The sequence below is a fragment of the Sceloporus occidentalis genome, unplaced genomic scaffold (genome assembly GCF_023333645.1).
Source record: "Sceloporus occidentalis isolate IW3139 unplaced genomic scaffold, rSceOcc1.0.p SCAF_7, whole genome shotgun sequence".
In the NCBI taxonomy this organism is placed as follows: Eukaryota; Metazoa; Chordata; class Lepidosauria; order Squamata; family Phrynosomatidae; genus Sceloporus; species Sceloporus occidentalis.
Genome location: NW_028316987.1, coordinates 57,130,162 through 57,153,437, shown reverse-complemented (window position 1 = coordinate 57,153,437; position 23,276 = coordinate 57,130,162). Strand labels below are relative to the sequence as shown.

General features: G+C 40.1%; 1 protein-coding gene across 2 annotated transcripts in view; it reads right to left on the bottom strand.

Annotated features, from left to right (window-relative positions):
- The window catches only part of SKAP2 (src kinase associated phosphoprotein 2), a 151,701-nt gene that overhangs the window by 14,179 nt on the left and 114,246 nt on the right, over positions 1-23,276 (bottom strand). For both annotated transcript variants that reach the window (XR_016281935.1, XM_089533046.1), the window contains exons 10-11: positions 16,430-16,516; positions 3,569-3,681 (exon numbers count right to left, since the gene is read on the bottom strand). Coding sequence is in view for 1 of the 2 variants with exons in the window: in XM_089533046.1 (XP_089389172.1) it covers positions 3,569-3,681; positions 16,430-16,516 (200 nt within the window). In the remaining variant the exon portion in view is untranslated. The remainder of the gene's footprint in view (positions 1-3,568; positions 3,682-16,429; positions 16,517-23,276) is intronic.

Below are 23,276 nucleotides of genomic sequence, written 5' to 3'. Positions count from 1 at the left end.
TCTACCTGGCACTGCTGTTATTTAAATTTTCTCAGCTGAAATAATGTTTTGTGTCTGCACAAGTACTTTATCTTTTAGCTCATGCTGCATTTTTCCTACACCATATAATACTTATGCTTAATTCCTTATCAGCAGAATAGGATTTCCACAGGATTAATGTCAACAAGGATATGATATATGGTTAGAAAGTAATAAGAAATAGCTAAGATCAAGCTGAAGTTGAATTTATGACATCATTTTGGAACCACACACATTAGTGTCTCTCAGCACCTGCATCTCTCATTTGCAACCACTAGATGGTGTAAAAATGTATAAAGAAAAAAGGGCTCAAGGATCAACAAGGTACTATGAAGCTGACGTATTAAATTACAGAGTTGAGAAATATTTGTTCAAGTCATTAAATTTCAGAAGCTCTCAGCTGTATTTTACCTTGAGAGTATATTTAACAAACTCTTTGTCTGGCTAGTAATACCCGTTCAGACCATGTACCTTGGAAATCCAAATAGATTATCCCTTGGCATTTTGCTTGCCAAAGCCCTTAAATCCAGTGATGAGAGGAAACTTCATTTTGTTTAAAACATTGCAAGAGTCTAACCGACAATAGGCTGAATATTGGCTAAATTTCTTTGCAGCTTTAAAGAAGAAAATGACTGCTGAGCAGAAAATATTCATATATCCAGACGAACTACGACAGACCAAAACCTAAAGCCAAGGACAAATGTACCTTTAAACAAGGTATTAATAGAAGATGGAAACTAAAGGGCCCGAACAGACAGGCCAAAATAAATCTGCTTCGGGTCACTTTGGAGGTATGCTGTTTCAATGACACACACATCTTAAGAGGCCAGAAGCCGTGCCAAAGTTGCACTCAGTCTTTAGGACTGGAGTATGGCTTTGGTGCAGCTTCCGGCCTCTTAGGATGTATCTATCATTTAAACAGCATACCTCCAAAGTGACCCGAAGCAGCTTTATTTTGGCCTGTCTGTTCGGGCCCTAAAGAGACCTAATGCTTTTAGTCTGCCATCAAAAGAACCATGAATCTGAGCATTAAAAAACAAAATATAATACTGGTACTTGGTAGGGGTAGGTTCAATGGTTTTAGAAATTTAACACAGCACAGAAAATTGCATTCTTTTGTGGATTATTTAGTTAGAAAGGTACAGTAAGGAAGAAATGCAAAATAAAGGCTAAGGCACAGTGCCTTGCACACTTCCTTGGGAGTAATCCTTGTTCAGTTCATTGGGAGTAAGAATGTACACAGAATTCCATCAGCTGACTATAAGCACAGAAGCTGTCTACTGTGTTTAAGAGAGGGGAACATGCTGGGTTTGCACACAGGAGATGGGGCAGGTTACATATCTATAACTGTAGTTCTTTTATTGGTCATCTGGGAAGTCAAACTTGGGCATTTCTGCGTCAGCAGAGAAATACCCAATTGGGTGACTCACAGAAACCACAAAGAAGAACTGCATTCAAATTTCTTCTATGGCAGGGACTCTGAGTTAGGGTCAGTTCCCTTTCTGTAAAATGGGAACAAGAACAACTGGCTTCATATGGTTGTTATATGGAGATGCCAAGACAAGGCAGAGACTGGGGAAGTTATATTTGGAATTACCAACCGCCACTTATGCTGCCTGGGGGATTCTGGGAGTTACAGTTAAAAAAAACTTTTCCAAGCCCTCAGATAAAGATTAAGAAAAATAGTGACACTATAAATCATATTTATTTACTGCATTTGGGTTGAAATAGAAGGCAGGCAGATTCTAGCTATATTAGCAAAATGATTTTTTGTATTGTTGGTTCTAGGTACTTTAATATTTCTTTGATGATAAGCACTTTGCATGGTATGTGAGTATCTCAAGAGTAAACACACAACAGTGGTTGAATCCAGAGAGCAGTCGCTCAGAATTCTGTTAAGCATCTAGGGCACAGTAGTGGTTAAGTGGCAGGGTGACCCTTTAATTTCTGTACAGTAAGAAATGAAATGTCTTTTGCACACAACAACAAATAACCTGTTTTGTGGAAGCTTCCTAAGAACAGAACTACATGCTGTAATGATTACACAGTATGCAATTTATGATCATTTTCCTTTTTTATATTTATTGTGTATGGCCCGGTACAGACTGCTGCTTTGTGGCAGCCTGGGGCTGAAATTAGAGCTCAGGAGAGCGGAGCGTTTGGACGCTTCACACTCTCCCAGAGCCATTTCGGGTGTGTGCGCATTCAGACAGCACATGGGTCGATGGCATGCCTTCTGTGCACAAGAACACCACGCACTAATGGCACCTTGGCAGTGGCACAGAAACAACCTGCGTTTTGGAGCGGATTGTTGCTGCGCCCATGTGGTTGCCACGGCAATGATCTGGAGAAGGGGGCAGCCTCTGGCCGCCCCTTTCTTCTCATCTGTACAAGCTCTATGGTACCAATCTGCTACTGGGACCATCACTCATGAGTAGGGAGATTTAATCCTTTTCCCCAGCTGTAATTTTAAAACTCCCCCTTCCTAGCAACATGGGAGCTTTAAAGAAATGGGGAGGAATCCTACAATATGGCAACAGAGATTTTCTGTCTCTCTCTCTCTCTCTCTTTATGTAGGGAAGGAGAATTATGAATAATAATAATAAAAAAGCTTAGATAGTGTTTTATCTTTCCAACAGTACCGTGATGTTCCCAGCTCAAATGGGACTATTCTTTTTTACCTGAACGTTAAAAATAGAAAATGTAAATCACATGCTATGTTTTTAAACATAGCTTATAGTCTGAGCTCTAAATGAAACCAACAGCGCAATGCTATCAGTGTTTGAAGTGCTACTAAGTTCAGTAGCATTCTCTCTCAAACAGACATAACTTTTACCATTGCACAATAATGTCTTAATGTGGTCAATTTGGAGCTTTGTCTCACACTTGCAAAATTGTTTTTGGTGCAGAATTCTGCCTTCTTTGGCAAATGTAGAAAATGCACTTATAATACATCATACCAAAATCCACAAAACAGTGATACCTTTATTTCTTCATTTTGGTTGGCCCAATAAAGGTATCACTGTTTTGTGGGTTTTGGATGTTACTGTACATTAGCTCATACCATTTTGCTGAAAAAAAGCCAATACAGTGAACTGAACATTAGCCAAATCAATCAAAACACACAAATGAAGACAACCCAGAGCGCTTTCGAGACCAAACTGTGATAAGCAAGAATATTCAACAATCAGCAGATACAAGACATATCAAGGAAGAGGAATAAACACACATACACACTAAGTAGCTGACAAGGCTATACATGCAATGGACTCATTGTTTCAGAGGGAAGTTACACAGCAGCAAATAGCTAAGATTCTAAGTACAGATAAACAAGACTTAAAGATGATTCCTGTTGCACAATAACACTGCAAATGTGATTACATTCAATTGACAAAATAATTAATGTGAAAGGAACTTTGGATTGAATGTGGATGATGTAAAGGAAATGTCAATTTCCCTTCACCCTCAAAGACTGCTTGCTGATGTTGCTGCTGCTTTTAAAATTTCAACTCTCTCCTCTCACCTATCTATTCTCTGTAGGATACAGTACCTTGCTGAGAATGTAGATAATGTCGCCACGTTTGAATGTCAGCTCATCAGGAACATCTCCGGTACAGTCCCACAAACCTTGATAGAAATTAACATAATCGGTTTTTTTATTGCCTGGGGGAAGGAAAAGGTGCATACATTAGATTTGTCAGCATATGTGATTGGGGGCTTTGTTATCAATGATACAAACACAATGCCACTCAAACCAGAGCTGCTGAAGGACACTTTCCAACTTATCTCCTTTTAAAACTAGGAAGCTGCTCCCCCACCAGTTCTTCAGGCGAGTGCTACAGAAAGGATGAAAAACAAGTTCTACTCCATGAAGCCTTCAAACCTGTTTCTCATAACATGTGGCTACAAGTTTTCATAGTACTGTGAAAAACTGTACACTGAAGCTCTATATCAAGCAACACACATTCACATACATATAAACACACAAAACTGCAGTTGACATTAAGAAAGCCTCTGATCACAGGAACAAGGAAGCATCTAGGAAGAAAAATAATTGTTTGGAAAAACGCTTCCCTTTTTGGGAACTAATGGCAAAATTCAGCTGCATCTGTGGAGATAAGTTTGCTGAAGCTGCATATTTTCTTCATACATATGTATACATTGTGTCATCATCAGTTTGGGACATTACGTTCTGACTAAATATGCAACACACACTGTTGCCATAAACTCATTCTTCTAAGAACATAAGCACAATGAATGTGCTGCGCTGAAACTGCTATACAGACCATTAACTGATTGATTATTTTAGCACTGTTTGCTCTGTAATGCCACCACAACAGAGTAATAAATGCTTTGTCATATGCGTACCCCACATAGAAGTAGCTACTGGAGCACTTAACTCAACACAGTTGCTATATGCTGAAAGCTTCTATGCACACGCCAAACTGTTTCCTCTTTTCCATTTCATAAGAAGAAGCCCAGCAAGAAGACAAGCCACCCCAATGAGAGAAACAGCTGCATTATGTTCCTGAGAAGCAAACTAGATGCAAATGTACGAAAATGCTACTTATTAGTGTGGAGATAAAAGTCCCAAATTTGACTGCATCTTTGTTGTGTTACAGGAGACACCAATCTGCCATACTGCTAATCTACAAAACATGCTAGTGATGTTTTCAAGCCACTGGAATTCCATAACAGTGAGCCCTTAGACTCTGCTGGGGTTTGGTTCCAAGACCCACTCACTCCTGCGTGGATACCAAAATTCATGAATGCTCAAGTCCCATTATATACAATGGTGTAGTAAAATGGTGTCCCTTATATAAAATGGCAAAATCAAGGTTTGCTTTTTGGAATTTTTTTAGCGGGGAGGGGGAGAATATTTTTCAGTTGTGGATAGTTGAATATGTGGCTGCAGAATACGGAGGGCTGACTATATATGTATAGTTCAACATTAAATTGCCTAATTATTATTTTTCATCTATAAAATGCTCACCAAATGCAAGATTGATAATGTCCTTCAGCAAATAATATATTCTTTCAGTTACAATGATGAAAGGTCAATTATCTCTTATCCAGAAATCTGAAATACTCCAAAATCCAAAATTGTACACATAGGTGGCTGTAATAGTGACATTTTAGCTTCCTGATGGTTCAGTGTATACAAACTTTGTTTCAGGCACAAAATTATTAAAATATTATAGTTTTTTGTGGGGTTTTCGGGCTATATGACCATGTTCTGGAAGAGTTGCTTCCTGATGTTTCGCCAGCATCTGTGCCTGGCATCTTCAGAGAATGCTTGCCTGGAAAGGAGTTGGGTATGTTTATACTTTGTGTGTAAAATAATGTGTATAAAACTGCCTTCAGGCTATGTGTATAAGGTGTATATGAACTATAAATGAATTTCATGTTCAGACTTGGGTCCCAACTCCAAGATATCTCATTATATATATGGTAGTATTCCAAAATAAATTTTAAAAATTCAAAATCCAAAACATTTCTGGTTACAAGCATTTCAGATAAGGGATACTTAACCTGTATTTATCCACATCAGAGGTTCCAAAAATTCTATTGTAAGGTAACATATAGATGCTCTCCAGTACTACATGCATTCACCATAGTTCATGGAAACAAATCAGGGATGGGGAACTTGTGTTATTCCCATGGTCTTTCACCACTGACTATGTTAGCTAGGCTTGATGGGACTTGCAGTAAACAACATTTGGATGGCTACACTGTCATAGGTGGATGTTTCACTAACCTGTTATAAGCACAAGGCAAAATGTATAGTTTCACAGCATGTCTTGAATATTTTAACCTTTTTAAACAGAAGCATCCTAAATTCCATTGTACAACACTAGAGGGCACTCAGGGTGGAAGTATGCCCACAGTATGGTTCTGTGCCTGTAGATTTTATTTTTGGCCATTTCTTTTCTTCTTTGTTTTAAGCAATAATTCATTAGGAGACATTAATAGCTTACAAATGTAAGGAAAATCTACTTCATGTAATCTAGTCTCCATCCTACCACCCAAACACTTTGGCTATGATAAAGTAAGTATCTCAAAAATAAGGCGGTTTGTTCAATAATGCCAATATTTATTATCTTGCATTTTATTCACTGCCAATAGTCTCTGCAATATGCAGAAGGATTCTGGAAACAGCTGAAACAAAACTTAAAAAGATAGAAAGATCTGTCTTTAACAATTTGCAAGTTGGACTGCAGTTCCCATAATCCTTTGTCATCAGCTATGATGGATAGGCTTGAGGGGGGTTGCAAGCTACAGAAACTGAAGACTGAGTTGCCCACCTCTGCTGTAAAGGTAAGGGGACAAGACAAGAAACTAAGGCAGAAACTGTGAGCAATTCTACTGGGATATTTAAAAAAAAAACATCACCTGTGCAATGCAACGTTTTCCTCTCTGTGGTTCAATGCACTTTCATTAGCTGAAATAAGGATGGCACCCCAAGGAGCTGCGTGTTCTACCACTTTGGATATTTTCACACACTCCAAGATTAAACAGATGGGTCTCTTTAGTCCAAAACACACTGTAGAAATAATGCAGTTTGAGGCTAGTTTAACTATCCTGGCTCAGTGCTATGGAATTCTAGGAACTGTCATTTTGTGAGACATTTATTAGAGAGCTCTGGTCACAATAAACTACAGTTCCCAGGATCCCATAGCTCTGAGCCAGGACAGTTAAAGTGGCCTCAAACTGGATTATTTCTGCAGTATGTTTTAGACCTTTTCGTCTAAGAAGTTCTACCAGGCTGTGAGATTCTACAGAGCTTGTGCACTCTGCTGAAGTCCAGCCAAAGAATCTGGCTCTGTCCAGAGGTATCTTATCACTTCAATGGTAGGCTTTGCAAGGGACCTCAGAGACAAGCCATTACAAAATGAGTGTCTTAGTAAATTATTGTTGTTGAATGCCTTCAAGTAATTTCTAACTTATGGTGAGCCCATCACGGGGTTCCTAGGGAAGATTGTTCAGAGAGAGTTTGCCTTGGCCTTCTTCTGATGTTGAGAAAGTGTCATGCTGTGGGTTTCCATGGCCTAGTGGGGATTCAAACCCTGTCTCCCAGTGTCCTAGTCCAACACTGAAACCACTACACCACATTGGCTCTCTTAGGAAATAACCTATAATTTTTCAACAGGCAACTGAACAAAGCTGCTCACTATTGAGTAGCATGTGACCCTCTCCCTCCCCACTTGCCACACTGCTCTCTGCCATGGTTGTCTTTCAAGAGAGGTCTATGACATCTCCCTGCATGAACAACATAAATGTCCAACGGTTGGAACTGGATTGTGAAAGTACAATGCCCTTATAAATTCCATGCATGGCATTTTCACATGCTACATTTTCACAATTGTAGTAGGATTTAAAGCAATAATTTTAACATTACTTTTTAATTGCATTTTTATAGTTGGTCATCCTCAGGTTCCAACAGAAAGTAGGGGGAAGGTACTAAATAAATATGATGTGTCTGGATTAACTCCCAGTTAGGAGAATAAACACAATGCATTTCCAATGTACAACATACATTATCACAAACATTTCATTAAGCCTGAATCCTACTGCATGCCCAGTGCATTATAAATGCAAATAGATTCCTACAATGTGTACTTCCTTAGTACTCTAGCTCAAGAAATTACTCTAGTATAGTAACTGGTATGCAGCTTCACAACCAGTGCATCTAATATATATCTTTTAACAGTGAGCTTTTGGTGGAATCTCCATATTTAGGGAATATAACACAACTTGACCTACTTTCATTTTGCTCACCTTCCTCTGTTGCTCATCTTGCGTCCGTTGTTAGACTTCAAACCCCCACTTTGAGATTTGGACCTGTCCTCTCATTCTTTATAAATGTGGATAGCTGGCACTATGGAGTGTTTGGAAAAGTTGCTTTCTTGGGCTAAAATACACAGAATCCCCCAGTACATAAGGGAAATTCTGGAAGTTATAGAGGTTTGGTGCTATACAGAATGTCTAATGCACTTCCATCACTTCACAAAGGCATAAAACTACATTCTGAAGTCCAATCCTCATTGAAATGTATTGCTAATAATCTGAAATTAAATAGTTGAAGAAAAGCCTTTAAAGCCTTTACAATGTAGACTTAAAGAGATCCACCAGATTTTCCACTGCACAAAATATGTTTCTTTGGGAATTCCTGGTTGGGTGTCACTTGTGACATATTAAACTAATATTAGTTGAAGAATTATTGGGATACAGATAGATACTAAAAACAGTCCCTGAGCAGAATGACACAAACAGGGGTCTTGACTCCTTTATAATAATCTAACAATCAAGCTGACATTTCTAACTGATTTCCATTTCAAATCAAAATGGCTTATTCCTTAGCAGACAGGCATATGTTTGCAACCTACAACCCTTCTTCTTATTATTACACAATATATTTATGCAGTGCAAGATTACATTTATCAGTAAGGTTACACTGGATTCCATGGTTGTGCAACTGATTGCACAACAAGTTCCAATTCCTTGAGCAATAATCAATTAGTTTCCCAGCCAGCAAGAAAATGGGAGGGCTTGGGTGTGTTTGTGTCTGCATTACAGACTGTACTTCTGAAAAATTACAACTGCAACTATTTTTAGCTAGCATAATGTCCCAACATGATTTTAGTCTAAATATTATTTCCACTCACTATTGGCCTATTGCGTTTCCTCCTAGCCAAGCCTAAATCGCATGAGCCAAAGGAAGGATGCTATTTATTTGTACACAACTGCCCAAGAAATGAGATTTGGCACATAGAACACAGAACATCTCTTAATACAGAAGTTCTTACCCATTAACTGTTAGGAGCAGAAGCAGGGAATATCAGATGCAGTAGCATCTACATCACTTTTCCACATGCTTTGCTGTACAATTAGAGGTAAATTAGATATGACTCACTTAGACAACAACAACAACAATAATAACAACATAACAGTAGATTCAAGATCCCCTTATTTGAAATAGGACAGTAATGCTGGAAAACAAATTTAAACCTACTTGTTTTCCTAAAGGAAAGGTACCTACATTAACGCTGGCAAGCTTTGCACTGTTAAGCAAAGAGCAGCTTTGGAAGAAAATTGTGAAAATGGTGCAAGGGAAAGAGTTAGGCCCCATCCTCTAGTACTGCTGATCTTACTGATCTTTAAAATAAAACTGCAGGAAATCCTGTTTAAGGATCACTTATAGTAGTGAAGTTCAGCTTCAGGCTCTGAAAAGAAAGACAGGCTAAATAGATGGGAGGAGGAATAAACAACTTTTCCTGATTCAGAAATATTTCTACTCATTGGGGAGGGGGGTTGACCACATTACCCTACTTAATGAAATTTTCCTTCAATCCTAAATTTCCAGCATTACAGAGAGTGAGACAACTAAAAATCATTCACACACATAACTCTTCTATTTGCTGTAAACACATTCTCTTGGTAATGTTGCCTGCCCCTTCTCACTGGATGTTGAAACTGTATTTCTAAATGCTCAGCAGAAGTTGGAAGTTACTAACATGCTAGAAATTTGAGGACTGAAGGGAAATTTCCTTTGGAGAGGATGCATATCTCGTTTAAAGGAGCAGCAACATTCTCATTTTCTATCCCCACCCCCCTCCACATAACTATATCTCAGTTTCTACTGCATCTTCCCCAAAATGGATTGCTTTAACACATCAATATTAACTAACCACTGTAAAGATCTGAAAGACCTGTATCACATTACCCAACCCTTTGAAAATTTAGGGCAAGAGTCATGAGTTGCATCTAAAAAGACACCATACAGCTCACTTACTTAAAACCAAATCATAGGGAAATTTGGGTTTATTAGTCTAATGTACACTTGTTGTTGTTGTTTTTGTGTGCCTTCAAGTCATCTCTGACTTATGGCAACCTTAAGCCAAGCCTATCATGTTTTTTTTTTTTTTTGCAAGATTTGTTAGAGGAGGTTTGCCACTGTCTGAGGCTGTGAGTGTGCGACTTGCCCAAGTTCACCCAATAGATTTCATGGTCACCCTGGGAATCAAACCCTGGTCTCCAGAGTTGTAGTCCAACACTTTAACCAGTACTGGCAGCAGCTCTCGCTGCTGCTTTATAATACTGAAAGTTTTACCATTCCATATTTATACTATCATTTATTTAAAGTGCAGCAGATATACAGTATGACACTTTAAAATGATTTTGCTTATGGCACACTGAAAATTAGCAGTGAAACAGTGCATTTTTAACACTGCTCCTTGCAACACAATCATCTTTACTAGGAGAAAGATAGCAGGAAATTTACTTAGAAGAGTGTGAAAGCTATTCTCCGTAAACCAAATTTTACCAGAGTTCCAGACACCATGTCTTGCCAAAAACTGAAGACAAAATGTGTCACAATCCCCCATGTATGTGAGGTGGTAGCTATGGGACTTTTCTGAATTACAGATTCTACTTTAACAAGACTGTACAGTCCTGGTCAGAAATACATGCCATTCAGCTGAATGAGACTTTTCCCCAGTAACTGTATATAGGATTGCACCCTCAAATACTTGGCCATGGAAATAAGGGAGGCAAAGGGGGGGGGGGGGGAGAAAAGAAAAATGTGTGCTAGAAATCTCTCTGTGTATTATTGTTGAAGGAAAACATTTTAATGTGAAAAACATCTTTCATTCTTTAGTAAGGTTAGAAGAAGTTCATGTCATGTGATCTCCACTAAGGCAGAAATACTCTTGGTCAGCTCACTAACCTTACATAACAAATACACTTCTAGCCTTACACGTTTAACTGTTCAGAGAAGTTTGAAAGCTATTGCTTGAAATGAATTTCACATCAAGGGATCATTATTTGGGTGCTTTTGTTTCAAGGATATTGTATGAAGCCTGCTTAAATTTATCGGTTACCTCATAAAAATTTAAGACCGTGCTAACAAAGAAAAACATTCGTATTTTACAATGGGGACAGGTCACTTCTTTCAACATAGAATGTGTTGGAAACATGAGCTAGGTTGTATATTATTTATATGCAAGTTCTGTAATTTGCATAGGATTTGCATGAACACCAGACCACAGCTGTTGGGGAGAAATGGCCAATCTGAAGTACTTGTGCAATCTCTGATGGAGGGACACTCTGAGAATGTTTGAAAGTCAGAAGCACTCAAGAAAGATTAAAAAGACTCAATGACGGCTAGAAGGCTGTGCAGTAAAATATAAATTGCTTCGATATATTCAAATGGACTCTTTCCCTGTGTTGAAGGGCAAAAATATTTGAAGATTTTTAGTTTGGGGGAGGGGAGTGTCTGCGGTTGTGAATTGTATGGCGGAAAGGGGGAGTGTGTCTCAAGACTGGCTCAAGATATTTTGCTGCTGAAGCTAAAGATATGAGGATATTCCTTGCCCCCCCCCCACACACACACACGATGATTAGAGAGCTGACTAGAGACTGATGATAGGATACCATCCAACAGTGCAACTGAAGACAACAGACTAGATTAGGGAAGACAAGGCAAGCCACATAGTACACATGCTCTGTCCACTCCTTGATATTCAGCTTCTCCTGGTGGAGGTGTCCACTTCAGTCTGCCTGTAGGACCAACCCAGATAGTAGTGACTAAGTGAAGCGGAGTCATGGCAAAACTTTACAAAATCATGTATGATAGCAGGAAAAGTTGATAGAGAGAACCCCCCACACCCCATAATGGCAAAATCTGGGGTGATAAAATGAAATAGACCAACATTAGGAATTGTGTCATATATTTGCTGTGCACAATGCTTGATAAGCATATCAAAAAGTTAGATGATGGCCACCAGCTTAGATGGTGTGTGCATGTGCGTGTGTGCACACACACACACACAGCCTGCCTGCCTCAACCGTGAGCTTGCCATCCACAGATTTCAGCATCTGCATATGGCAAGCCCACTTGGCCCGAATGGCAGCATGGCCATATTTTTGGCATCCATGCGGAGTGAGCTGGATACTAAGGGCCAACTGTGTGGGTGGTGGTGGTGGTGGGACCAAGCCTGGATAGTTCATTAGCAGTTAGTGATCTCAATCCAGACATAAAAGATAAATCCTAAATGCCTCAAAAAACAAAAACAAAACAAGACAAAAAACCCACAGTTTTTGGTGGGTTTTTCAGGCTATGATGAGGTGTTCTAGAAGAGTTTATTACTGATGTGTCTCCAGCAGCTGTGGCTGGCATCTTCAGAGAAAAACAACACAAAACACCAAGGGTTACAAAGGACAGATTGCATCCAAATCTACCATATTTCTCCCTATTTCTCTTTGTTTTTGTTAACTGCCCTCCAGTCGATTTTGAAGCATGGATGAGACGTTGCCAAGAACCTCTGTCCTCTACTGCTCTGCTTAGTTCCTGTAAACTCTTACCCATGCCCTCCTTAATGAAGTTCATCCATCTAGCATGCAGCGTTCCTCTCTTTCTACTTCCCTCCACCTTTCCTAGCATTATTGTTGTTTTCCAATGAGTCATGCCTTCCCATGATGTGTCTGAAGTACAACAGCATCAGTTTTGTCATCTTGGCTTCCAGGGTGATTTCTAGCTTGATCTTCTCTGGGACCCATTTGTTTGTCTTTTTTGACTGTCCACAGGATCCTCAGCACTCTTCTCCAGCACACCATCTCAAATTGATTGATTTTCTTCCTATTGTGCCGGCCCGTACGCCTGGTGAGGGTTGAGCACCCGCACGCTCCAAGTCCTCACCGTGCCACCTGGGCTCCATCTTGGTGCGTGCCTTTTCACATGGCATGTGCCATGATGACACATGCCGGGCGGACGGGACATCATCATGGCATGCCAGCGTGCCTATGGTGCCCCTTCCAGGATGCAAAAATTCCAGAGGACGTGGTGTGTGGTTGCCGTGGCCTCCATTTGGGACAAACAAGGGCAGCGTTCAGACGCCCATTTATAGAGGTCCTAGCTCTTACATCCATACATGGCAAGAGGGAGTACAATGGCTTGTATGATTCTAAATTTTGTGCTCTGTTATATATCTTTGCATTTTACAATCTTTTCTAGTTCTTTGATAGCCACTCTCCCCATTCTTAATCTTCTTCTGATTTCCTGGCCTCAGTCCCCCTTTCTATCAATGTTTGATACCAGGTATGAGAACTTTTTTACTACTTCTATTTCTTCATTTTCTAAGTTGAATTTGTCTCAGTGGTCACTATTTTTGTTTTATTTATGTTCACTTTCTTGCACTTGCTTCCTTGATTTTCCTTAGTAGTTGTTCCAGGTCTGGGAGGTTTTCTGCTAGTACTATGGTGTCGTCTGTATATCTTAAATTGTTGATATTCCTTCCTCCTATTTTCATTCTTCCTTCTTCTGTGTTCAAGCCTGTTTTTCTTACAATATGTTCTGCATATGCTAGAAAAGTAGGGTGATAAGATGCAGCCTTGTCTGACCCCTTTGCTAACTAGGAACCATTCTGTTTTTCTGTGTTCTATTCCGACAGTAGCCTCTTGTTCTAAGTACAGATTTCTTTTCAGGACTATGAGATGTGTTGGCACTCCCATGTCTTTAAGGACATTCCATAGCCTTTCATGATCTATGCCATCAAAGGCTTTGCTATAGACTATAAAGCACATGCTGATTTTCTTTTGGAATCCTCTGGTGTGCTCCATTAGCCATTGTATGTTTACAATGTGGTCCCTAGTGCCTCTTCTTTTCCTGAAACCCTCTTGGACCTTTGGGATTTCTCTCTCCATGTACGGCTGGAGCCTATGTAGCAGAATTTTGAGCATAATTTTGCTTGCGTGGGAGACTGGTGCTATGGGCCTATAGCTGCTGCAGTCTTTTGTGTGTCCTTTTTTGTGGATGGGGATGTATAATGATAGTTTCCAATCTGTTGGCCATTGTTTGGTTTTCTATATCTGTAGACATATGTTGGTTAGCACTAGAGTTGACTCTGTCAATGTGGGTTGCAGCGGTTTGATTGGAATATTATCTGTTCCTGGTGATATGGTGTGGTTTTTATTTTTATTGCCATTTCTCTTATTGCTGCTTCCACCTCACTTTTTAGAATTAAAAAAAATCTACCGTTGGCCCTTCTTATCCATGGATTTTTTAACCACAGCCTCCATGGCTTGAAAATATTTTTTAAAAAAGTATAAATTCTAAATAGCAAACCTTGATTTTGACATTTGATATAAGGGACATCATTTTGCTATACCACTGTATTTAATGAGACTTGAGCATTCACAGATTTTGTTATCCATGGGGGATTCTGGAACCAAACCCCAGCAGATAACAACGACACACTGTATTTATCTACTGTACTTAAATTCTTTCCCTGTATGAAATCTTAACCTATACTGTTCATCTAAGAATTTTGAACATTATTGGTTTTCACTATAATAAATAAGCAAAGAAATAAAAGGCTACAGGCAGTTTGCAGGGAGGTGATGGCCTAGCACAGAATGAGAAAAATTAGAAATTATTGAACTATAGTTTCCAGGGAGACAGCCAGCATGGCATAGTGGTTTGAAAGTTGGATTACGACTCTGGAGACCAGGGTTTGATTCCCTGCTCACTCATGGAACCCATTGGGTGACCTTGGGCAAGTCAAATCTTCTCAGCCTCAGAGGATGGCAGTGGCAAACCTCCTCTGAATAAATCTTGCCAAGAAAACCCCATCACAGGGTTGCCATAAGCTGGAAATGACTTGGAGGCACACAACACACCCATACACACAGTTTCCAGCTGGCTGTAATGGCAAGAACTGATCGAAGCTGCAGACCAACAACATCGGGAGGGTTACAGGATTCCCACTCCTGGCCTAATGCAATCTTTATTTAAAGAGAGTGCTGTTTTATAATTAGCTAGATCTTCAAGTTTGTTACTACTTGAATCCTACACACACTCACAAGGGAATATGTTCTATTGAATTCAGTTTGTGTTTCTTGACTATACATGCACAGGATAGGGACAGAAGTACTTTCTGGTTTGGGGGCCGAGAAAAGATGTTACTACCCAGTTATGGGAGGCTTGAAATGGGTTAGGCAAGTACTGAAGCCGCTGGGGCATATCTCTAGGTGCTGGAAAGCTTCCATGACTCCACTGCCAAGATTATACTGAGAAAAGTTATTTAGCCCTTGTTTTGCAAAGGACCAACCTTCAGAGGAACATCTGATGACTCAAACCTTTGTTTCCTCTGCAACAAACGCAAACTTAAACTGACTACAACAACCTGTTCGCATAAGTTTCCTGTGAGAGGCTGGAAATGGGGCCTGTTTCCTTTCTACATGCTCTCAAAGGAAGGGCATAGCAAAGATACTTCCTGAACACACTCTTCATCCTCCCTTTCTCTGACAGTAGTGGAAGAATGATGTGGAGCAAAAATGACCAGAAACATAACCCAAGGTTCATTCCTTTGCAGGAACACATTATAAAAATGCACCACCCATTCAGCTGCTGTCCTGAGTGTAAAGTGGTGTCTTCATAAGGAATGTTCTTTTGTTCCTCATGTCAGAAACCTAGCCAAGGTTATCAAGAGAAGTTCCTAAAGCACTGGCTTTTTATGATCAGCAAGAAAAACAGTTCCAACCCCAGGGTTTCACATAGTGCATTCAACTCCCCAGCTCCCCTTATCCCCTTCTAGATTCTATGTTAATTAGCACAAAGGCAGGATGGCAATACAGAGCAAGGGAAGGGATAGAGAAACTGACTGTTTTCTGTGCTGCACCCCATCCTTTTCTGATTTTTATGCTGCCATCACCTTGCGTTCTGCTATCAGTGGACACTGGCATTTCTTAGCCCAGTTCATTTGCTTTCTGAGGTGTAATCATATGCAATGAAGATATGCATGGCCAACATTTAAACAGGCTGCAGATCAATTAGTGGTCTTAAGTTTATCTGATTTTTATCAAAGAAGACAGAGCAGTGGGTCGATTGTCAGAGCCTGTGTCAAGATGACCTTTTCAGAGACGTCTACATTGCTGGTCCCCTGGGCAACTTGTTGTCCCCTGTTAGTCTCTGAATGACAGAAGTCTGTTCTGCTCAAGCACAAAGTATACACAGATGTCTATATTACATTCTTATAGGTTTGACAGCAACTGCATGTTGTATCTATAAACTGTCCTTTAGCAGTGACACTTCCTCAATGATGATAAGCTAATTTATGCAGCTAAATCTCCTTTGTGAAGAAATGAAAGCTAATTGAGTCATTACAAAGTAATTCAGGAAGGAATACCTTGTATAAATTGGCTTACTTTATAAATCCTTCTCAAGCGATTTTCATGCATCCTAAATGGTGCTATTCACATGCTTCTCTACTCCCCCTTCTCCCCACTGCTGTCATTAAAAAACCAGTTAAACTTTCTGGAACTTCAACCCTTTCATTTGTTCTGGAAGAAGGCAAACACTGAAAAGTAAATGCAAAGCAGTCAGTGAGAAGTACAGACAAAGCATGGCGCTTACCCGAAACATTGCTAACAGCCTCCTGACTTTGTTTCTTTGGTTCTTCATCCTTTGTTGGAATGATGGTGACTGTTGTTGGTTCTTCCTCTGTAAATACAAGCAATATTTTCAGACATCTTAGTGCAATGAAATTATAGCTCACTAGAGTGCAGAAAATACAGAGCAAGTTATTTATATGGTGGAAATGTTGTCCCATAGGCAAAACAGACCCAGCAATGAAATATAGTGAGGATGCTGCCACAGGTGGAAAATACTAAGATTAGGGGCACATATGGCATCATATGGGAGCAAAGACCAGTATGTGCCATGCACCTTCTCAACTTGCCTTCTTCTCTTAAGTACACTGGAAAATATTGTCCCATCATCAGACCTGAAACAAGATTAAGCTTTCAGTTTTCTTATGTGTATGCTAGATTAGACTGCAGTTTTCTCCAACGTCTATGTTGAATGGTATGGAAACAATATTCCCTTTGCCTCAGACAGCAAAATGTCTTGGGCTGGTTCTGTTCAGAGAGGACAAGTAGACATCCGCAACAGGAGGTTTTCAGTCAACTATGAATCCACCTTGGGTTTTATTCCAGATTTTAAAAGAACCATCTAAGGAGCTGAACCAATTTAAAGATACGGTTTATCGCCTTGGATAGCTCCTATAAAATCTAGAATAGACCTAAGAGTGCATTCACTGTATCACTGACACAGGAATTCCTGTCACACATATCACATGGAATATTCTTAAACACATAAACAGGCATTCCTCTTGGAAACAAATAATTTTGAAGTACAAATATACCTAGTGTATTTTTATACACATTTTGGTTCTCTAAAGCAGAGAGGGGAATGATTCTAATTGTCATTACTGAGTCTCCAAATGAATATTTAGTTCCAGTTCCCACATTCATTTTTAACCTAAGTACAGAAGCCTCCCCCCCCCCCCCCCAACAAGGAGACCATCATTCTCATCATTCTCACAGCATTATTCTGTCTCGCTCCCATGTTAGGCTCTAGCCTTCCAATGGTAAGATCTAGCAGCATTTCAAGGCAGCACTAGCTCAACATATTTTGCTGTTTGTAGTAGAGACAAAATTCCAACTCCCCTTATAGGCAAGGGAGACCATTTTTTGTCTCTGAGAGACCAATTTTTGTCTCTAACTGTCCTCTCACTGTTAATATGGCAGAGCAGATTTGCATCAAGGTGACACACTTGAATCATACAATAATACACACATACTATCCAGCACATTACACAATAAAGTCAATAAAACCTAACATCTCCAAATCACATACTGAAGTCTTTAGGATTAGTCCTAAAAATACAGTAGTACAGATTACTTCACTAGTTTTTAAGGTAACTTAATAAAATCCAAGAGAGCCAGAGTGGTTCAGTGGTATGGGTGGTGGACTAGGACTTTGGGGGAGGAAGGTCTGAATCACTGCTCTGCCATGGAAATTCACTGGGTAACCTTGGGCATGTTTTGCTCTCTCATCCTACGAAGGCGGCAGTGGCTAACCTCTCCTAAATAAATCTTGACAAGAAAACCCTATGATAGGGTAGCCATAAGGCAGATAACAACTTCAATTAAATCCAAATGGGCGAAGATGGTCAAGGGCTAGCTGAGAAAACAATAGTCCATCTCAAATTGTGTGGAATCCAAAGGTGGAAATTACTAAGTATGGCCATACCCCTCGCCTAAATCTGTGCTAGCATTGTGACTGCATCTCTGGGTTGGATTTTTTTTGGACATGGCATAACTTGGCTCTTCCTTCATCTCACTTCTTCTTCACAACCTTTTTTGGTTCTTCTTTGATCTCAGCAAGCACAGCAGTTCTTCTGGCACATTGCTCTGTCAGCAGACTTATCAGATTTGGTGGTAGCAGAGGCATCTCACAATATTCATTCATTCATTCATTTGATTAATATTTGTCTCAGAACTCTGATACAAGATGAGTCACCATTTAATTAAAAGGAAGAGGAGGAGGAGGAGGAGGAGGAGCAGTAGCAGCAGTTGCTGTTGTAGTTTTTTTTTTTTTTTAAAAAGACACATCTAATTGGGCTGCTGTACAACAACACAGTAGCAATTGCAACTTGGACAGGCCACATACCCTATTGCCCACACATAGCCATTACCACCCTTTGTCTTGCAGTAAAGATTCCAGAAAAGAATGGATGGGAGGAGAATACCACTGCAAACCCTGAATACAGCCTGAACTCCCAAAAGAACTGTCTATTTCCATTTGTCTGTTGGAAGGACCTTTATAAAACATTTTCAAGTAATTTTATCCTTTGGAGTTATTTTTCATTGTTTTTTTAAAGCATGTTTATTACAGTTTCACTTATAACTCATAAAAAACTCTGCTTCACAGATCTGAGTGTCTGTTAGCTTGACAGAGAAAGCAAAATCACAAAGGCAACAAACCTAGACTCATTTCACTTGTCTTGTCTGCTGAAACCATGATAATTGGAACTGACAGACATGCCTAATGCCACAGGGCAGACCTACAACTCCTGCAACTGGAGTCTTGCCATCCCTATAGATAGATAGTGAGAGATAGACAGACAGACAGGCAGGTAGGCAGACATGCATGAGAGGGCATTGTCTCACTTTGGTGGGAGTAGCTCTGTAACTTTTGCCCTCAGTTTACTGTTCTTGTCTTTTAACAGTATCAACTGGAAAGGTCTGCAATGGTTTGGAAAGTCTGACACATGGTGACTGGTTTGCAGGGCTCAAACAATAATGCTTAAATTAAGTTAAATTACTTAATCCTTGTCAACACCATGGGCACATCTCTTCAGATATCTAGGTGTCACAGTATTAGAACAGTGACTTTGATCCCAATATACATTTGCCCCTTCCAACTCGTGGGGGATCTGTCCCACCAACATGGCAACTTGAACATATGTCAGTCCCATAGAGAATAATAGCATCAATACCCACGGTGCACATGCCCATTTTAAAGATAGCAGCTTGTCATTCCCACGAAGAGTGAGACCGCAGACTCCAAGTGCACACGTATGGAGGGATAACTGCATAGCATTATTCCTTCCTACAGATTTAAAGGATCTTGAAAGGATCTGTATCTTGAAAGAGGAGATATAATTAAGGGTATTTTTTAAAAAGATGCATGTGCGCGCGCGCGCACACACGCACACACATATATGCAAGCACACACTGTCCAGACTGGCATACAAGTTGAATCCAGTCATTCAGTCTCATTAACCATTAGCAACTAGCTGTGCTCTAATAGCAATGTGATGTTGAATTTGGAAAAATTCATTTCTTTATTTCAACTCCCAGATTCCGCCCGCCGCCGCCCCCCCCCCCCCCCCCTGTGATTCTGGAAACTGTATTCAAAAAATCAAGCTTTGGATGCCAATGTAAAATAAGATGGTATGGATTAATCTGTAATGGTGACACAATTTGGAGGGCTTTGCTCCTTTTCCATTTTATTTAACAATCTGTAGCTCACTCGAGGTCCAGGAGGAGAGGGTCACGTTGAATTTAGAAACAGGAAATGCAGTTCATAATTTCTGCCCAGACACAAAGCTCCTTGGGTGGTCATGGACACATCTACAGCTACACAGCCTATCAGATAAGAGCTGTGTACAGATAAAAGGACTTCACTTCATGCATGGAATGGAACAGTGGTATGGAAATGTTTAACAAATGATACAGCTTCCTGTTGCTGACTGCTTTTTAAAAAAGCCAAGTAGCAACACAGACAAGAGAAGAAATGCCTTTCTATATACCATCAGGGGCACCAGGAGGCACTCTCATCCTGTGGCTCATACCCCAGGAAAAAGCATTCCCATCCCCCATCAGTCTCCTTTCCATTGGGCATCACATTCCTAATTACGTTCCACTGCATAACCACTCATTAATATGTAGCACACTGCAGATGAGAGCTTTCACTACTAAAACACTGTCGAACTATTCTGTGGTGGCATCCACTCACAGCAGTAATGCCAGCAATTTTCATCTGGGTGTCTGTCTCTAGTAGTGGGCGTCTCTCTCTAGTATTAGAAAAGGGTTATAAAAATGCAATATCTGACTGTAGCTATAAGTAACTAAGATAGCCACTCTACTACTTAACCTCTGCACTTGTCAACTACAACACAAAAAATTCTAACCTTATTTTCCCCTGATTATTAATTTAAATAGGATCAATGTACACTGTGACTCAGAGTAAAAGAATAATAAGAGTAACAGAAGGATGCATGTATGAGAGCAGACATGATAAAAAATAAAATAAAAATAAAAAGTTAAAATCTAAATTATCATAGTTAATTTTGAAAGGTTTTTGAAAGATTTTGTGGCACCTTAAAACAAACATATTACTGTAGCATAAGTTTCTGGTAGCTTAGACCCCCTTCTTTCATTATATGCTTGAAGTGTATAACAGCCCTGGTGGTGCAGTGGCTGCCTGTACTGCAGCTACTGACTCACAAACCAGATTGTGAGTTCAATACCAGCCAAGGCCTCAAGCTTGACTCAGGCTTGCATCTTTCTGTAGGTCGCTAAAATGAGTACCCAGCTTGTTGGAGGCAATTAGCTTACAATTGTAAACTGCTTAGAGACTGCTTAAGTGGTATGAAGCGGTATATAAATGAAGCTGCTATTGCTATACTGACTGTGTTTGTGCATGATTACATGTGAGAATATGAGAATGGGGGAAGGCAGAAGAGATTTATAGAAAATAAATTGTATACAGTCAGGCCAATGGGAAGTGGTTCAGCTAATTATGGACCTTGGGCCAGAAATCCAGGGCATCACAGCCTGCAAAGAACACACAGGTAGTAGCAAATGATATAGGGAACATTGTGGCCTGGGCTTTTTTCACATTACGTATTTATAGCACAGTGAATCCACTGTAAGAGAAAGGGCTACATGGAATCCTGGGATTTGTACTTTAGGAAGCACTAGAGATCTCTGGCTGAAAATGCTAAATTGTTGTTGCATGCCTTCAAGTCATTTCCAATTTATAGCAACCCTGCGTAAACCTATCATGGAGTTTTCTTGACAAGATTTGTTCACAAGGGGATTGTTTTTGTCGTCCTCTGAGGCTGAGAGAGAGTGACTTGCCCAAGGTCCCCCAGTGGGTTTAAATGGCTGAGGATTTTAACCCTGGTCTCCAAGAGTCGGATAAAAACCGCTCCCTAAACTGCAAGTCCAGATGTGAAAGCTGGACAGTGAAGAAAGCAGATAAAAGGAAACTTAATGCATTTGGATGTCATCCTGGAAAAGAGTGCTGAGGATACCATGGACAGCCAAAAAGACAAACAAATGGGTCCCTGAGCAGATAAAAGCCTGAACTCTCCCTTGAAGCCAATATGATCAAGCTGAGGCTTTCATATCATCATGAGAAGGCACATCTCATTGGAAAAGACAATAATGCTAGGGAAGGTGGAGGGAAGCAGAAAGAGAGAAAGAACATACACCAGATGGACAGACTTAATCAGGGAGTTATGTGGGGCTGAAATTACAGGACCTAAGAGAGTAGTAGAGGACAGGGGTTCAGGGAGATGTCTCATCCACAGGTCGGCATGAGTCAAGGATGACTTAAGAGCAGTTAACAACAACAACAAACTGCAATTCCTAGGATTCTGTAGGATGCAGCTATTGTAGTTAAATTACAGTTGTATAATGTGAAAGAGCCTTGGGTTGGCATGGATATGTTGGGGCCTAACAAGACGCATGCTCTTCCCTATAGCATCATTTGTTTCATCTTAATTTAAATAGCTGGAGAGCCAGGCATACATATAGATGGTTACAGATAAACTTTCCGTTATTTTTTCTTTTAAAATAGAAATATCACTTTCTGCAGGATGTTATTTCATCTGCTTATTTACCTGTGTTTATCATCAGGGCAGCAGAAAGAGACTCCATTTCCACCCCCAGTCACAACAGCACTATGATTTAAGTATGTTTTAAAATGCAAAACTATACATGCTCAGTTTTTCATTTTCATCAAGGTTGGCAAACTTTGCTGTCATTTGCATCAACATTTCAAGAATATAGAAGTAGCTTTAGAAGCACAGAATATGGGGCGAGGGAGGCAATGTAACTGGTTCTTTCACAACTGTACTAACACAACATGGTTATCAAAAAGGGGGCACCCTGTGAGATCATGGCCCCATTCACACTACGAAATAACCCAGTTTGGTCATTTCCCTGTTGTTCAGACTTGCTCCAACTACAGTCGGTGCAGTCTGAGGAGGGATGGGGATGGGGATGGGACCGAAAAGCCCATTTAAACCGGTGCATTTGGCACCGGATTCCTTACCAGTTCTTTTTTTAAGAACCTCAACGATCTGCATCTCTGATAGTATGTGTAAGGCATTGGATTGATTCGGATCATGCAGCCACTATTCAGGAAATGGAGGCATCTCCATTTTGATCCGGAATGGTGGCCAATGGAAACTTCAGACCGGATTTAAATGCCATGGAGAGATTCGCTGCCTTAAAACGTAGTGGGAACAGTGAATTGATTTTGGACTGATTCACAGATGTGACTCTCCCTTGCAAAAGACTTAAGTGTGACTGGTCCCTATAAAGTCCAAGGGGCTAAAATTATCCAGTTGCTTCATTGCCCTAACACCATACATTGTGTGACATTTTCATGCAAGGCTCAACCAGTTGCAAGGTTAGTACAATGACTTAAAAGGAAAATTCAAACTGGATGAATATAAAAATCTGCCCAGGTTGTGCACCATCACCATAAAACAGGTGATCTCCAAGACAACTATGAATGTAAAGCAAACAATTCCACCACCACTACCTTCTTCAAAAAGCTCTAGTACTCATTAAGATACCACCATTAGCCCTTATTAATAACATATTTAACAGCAACA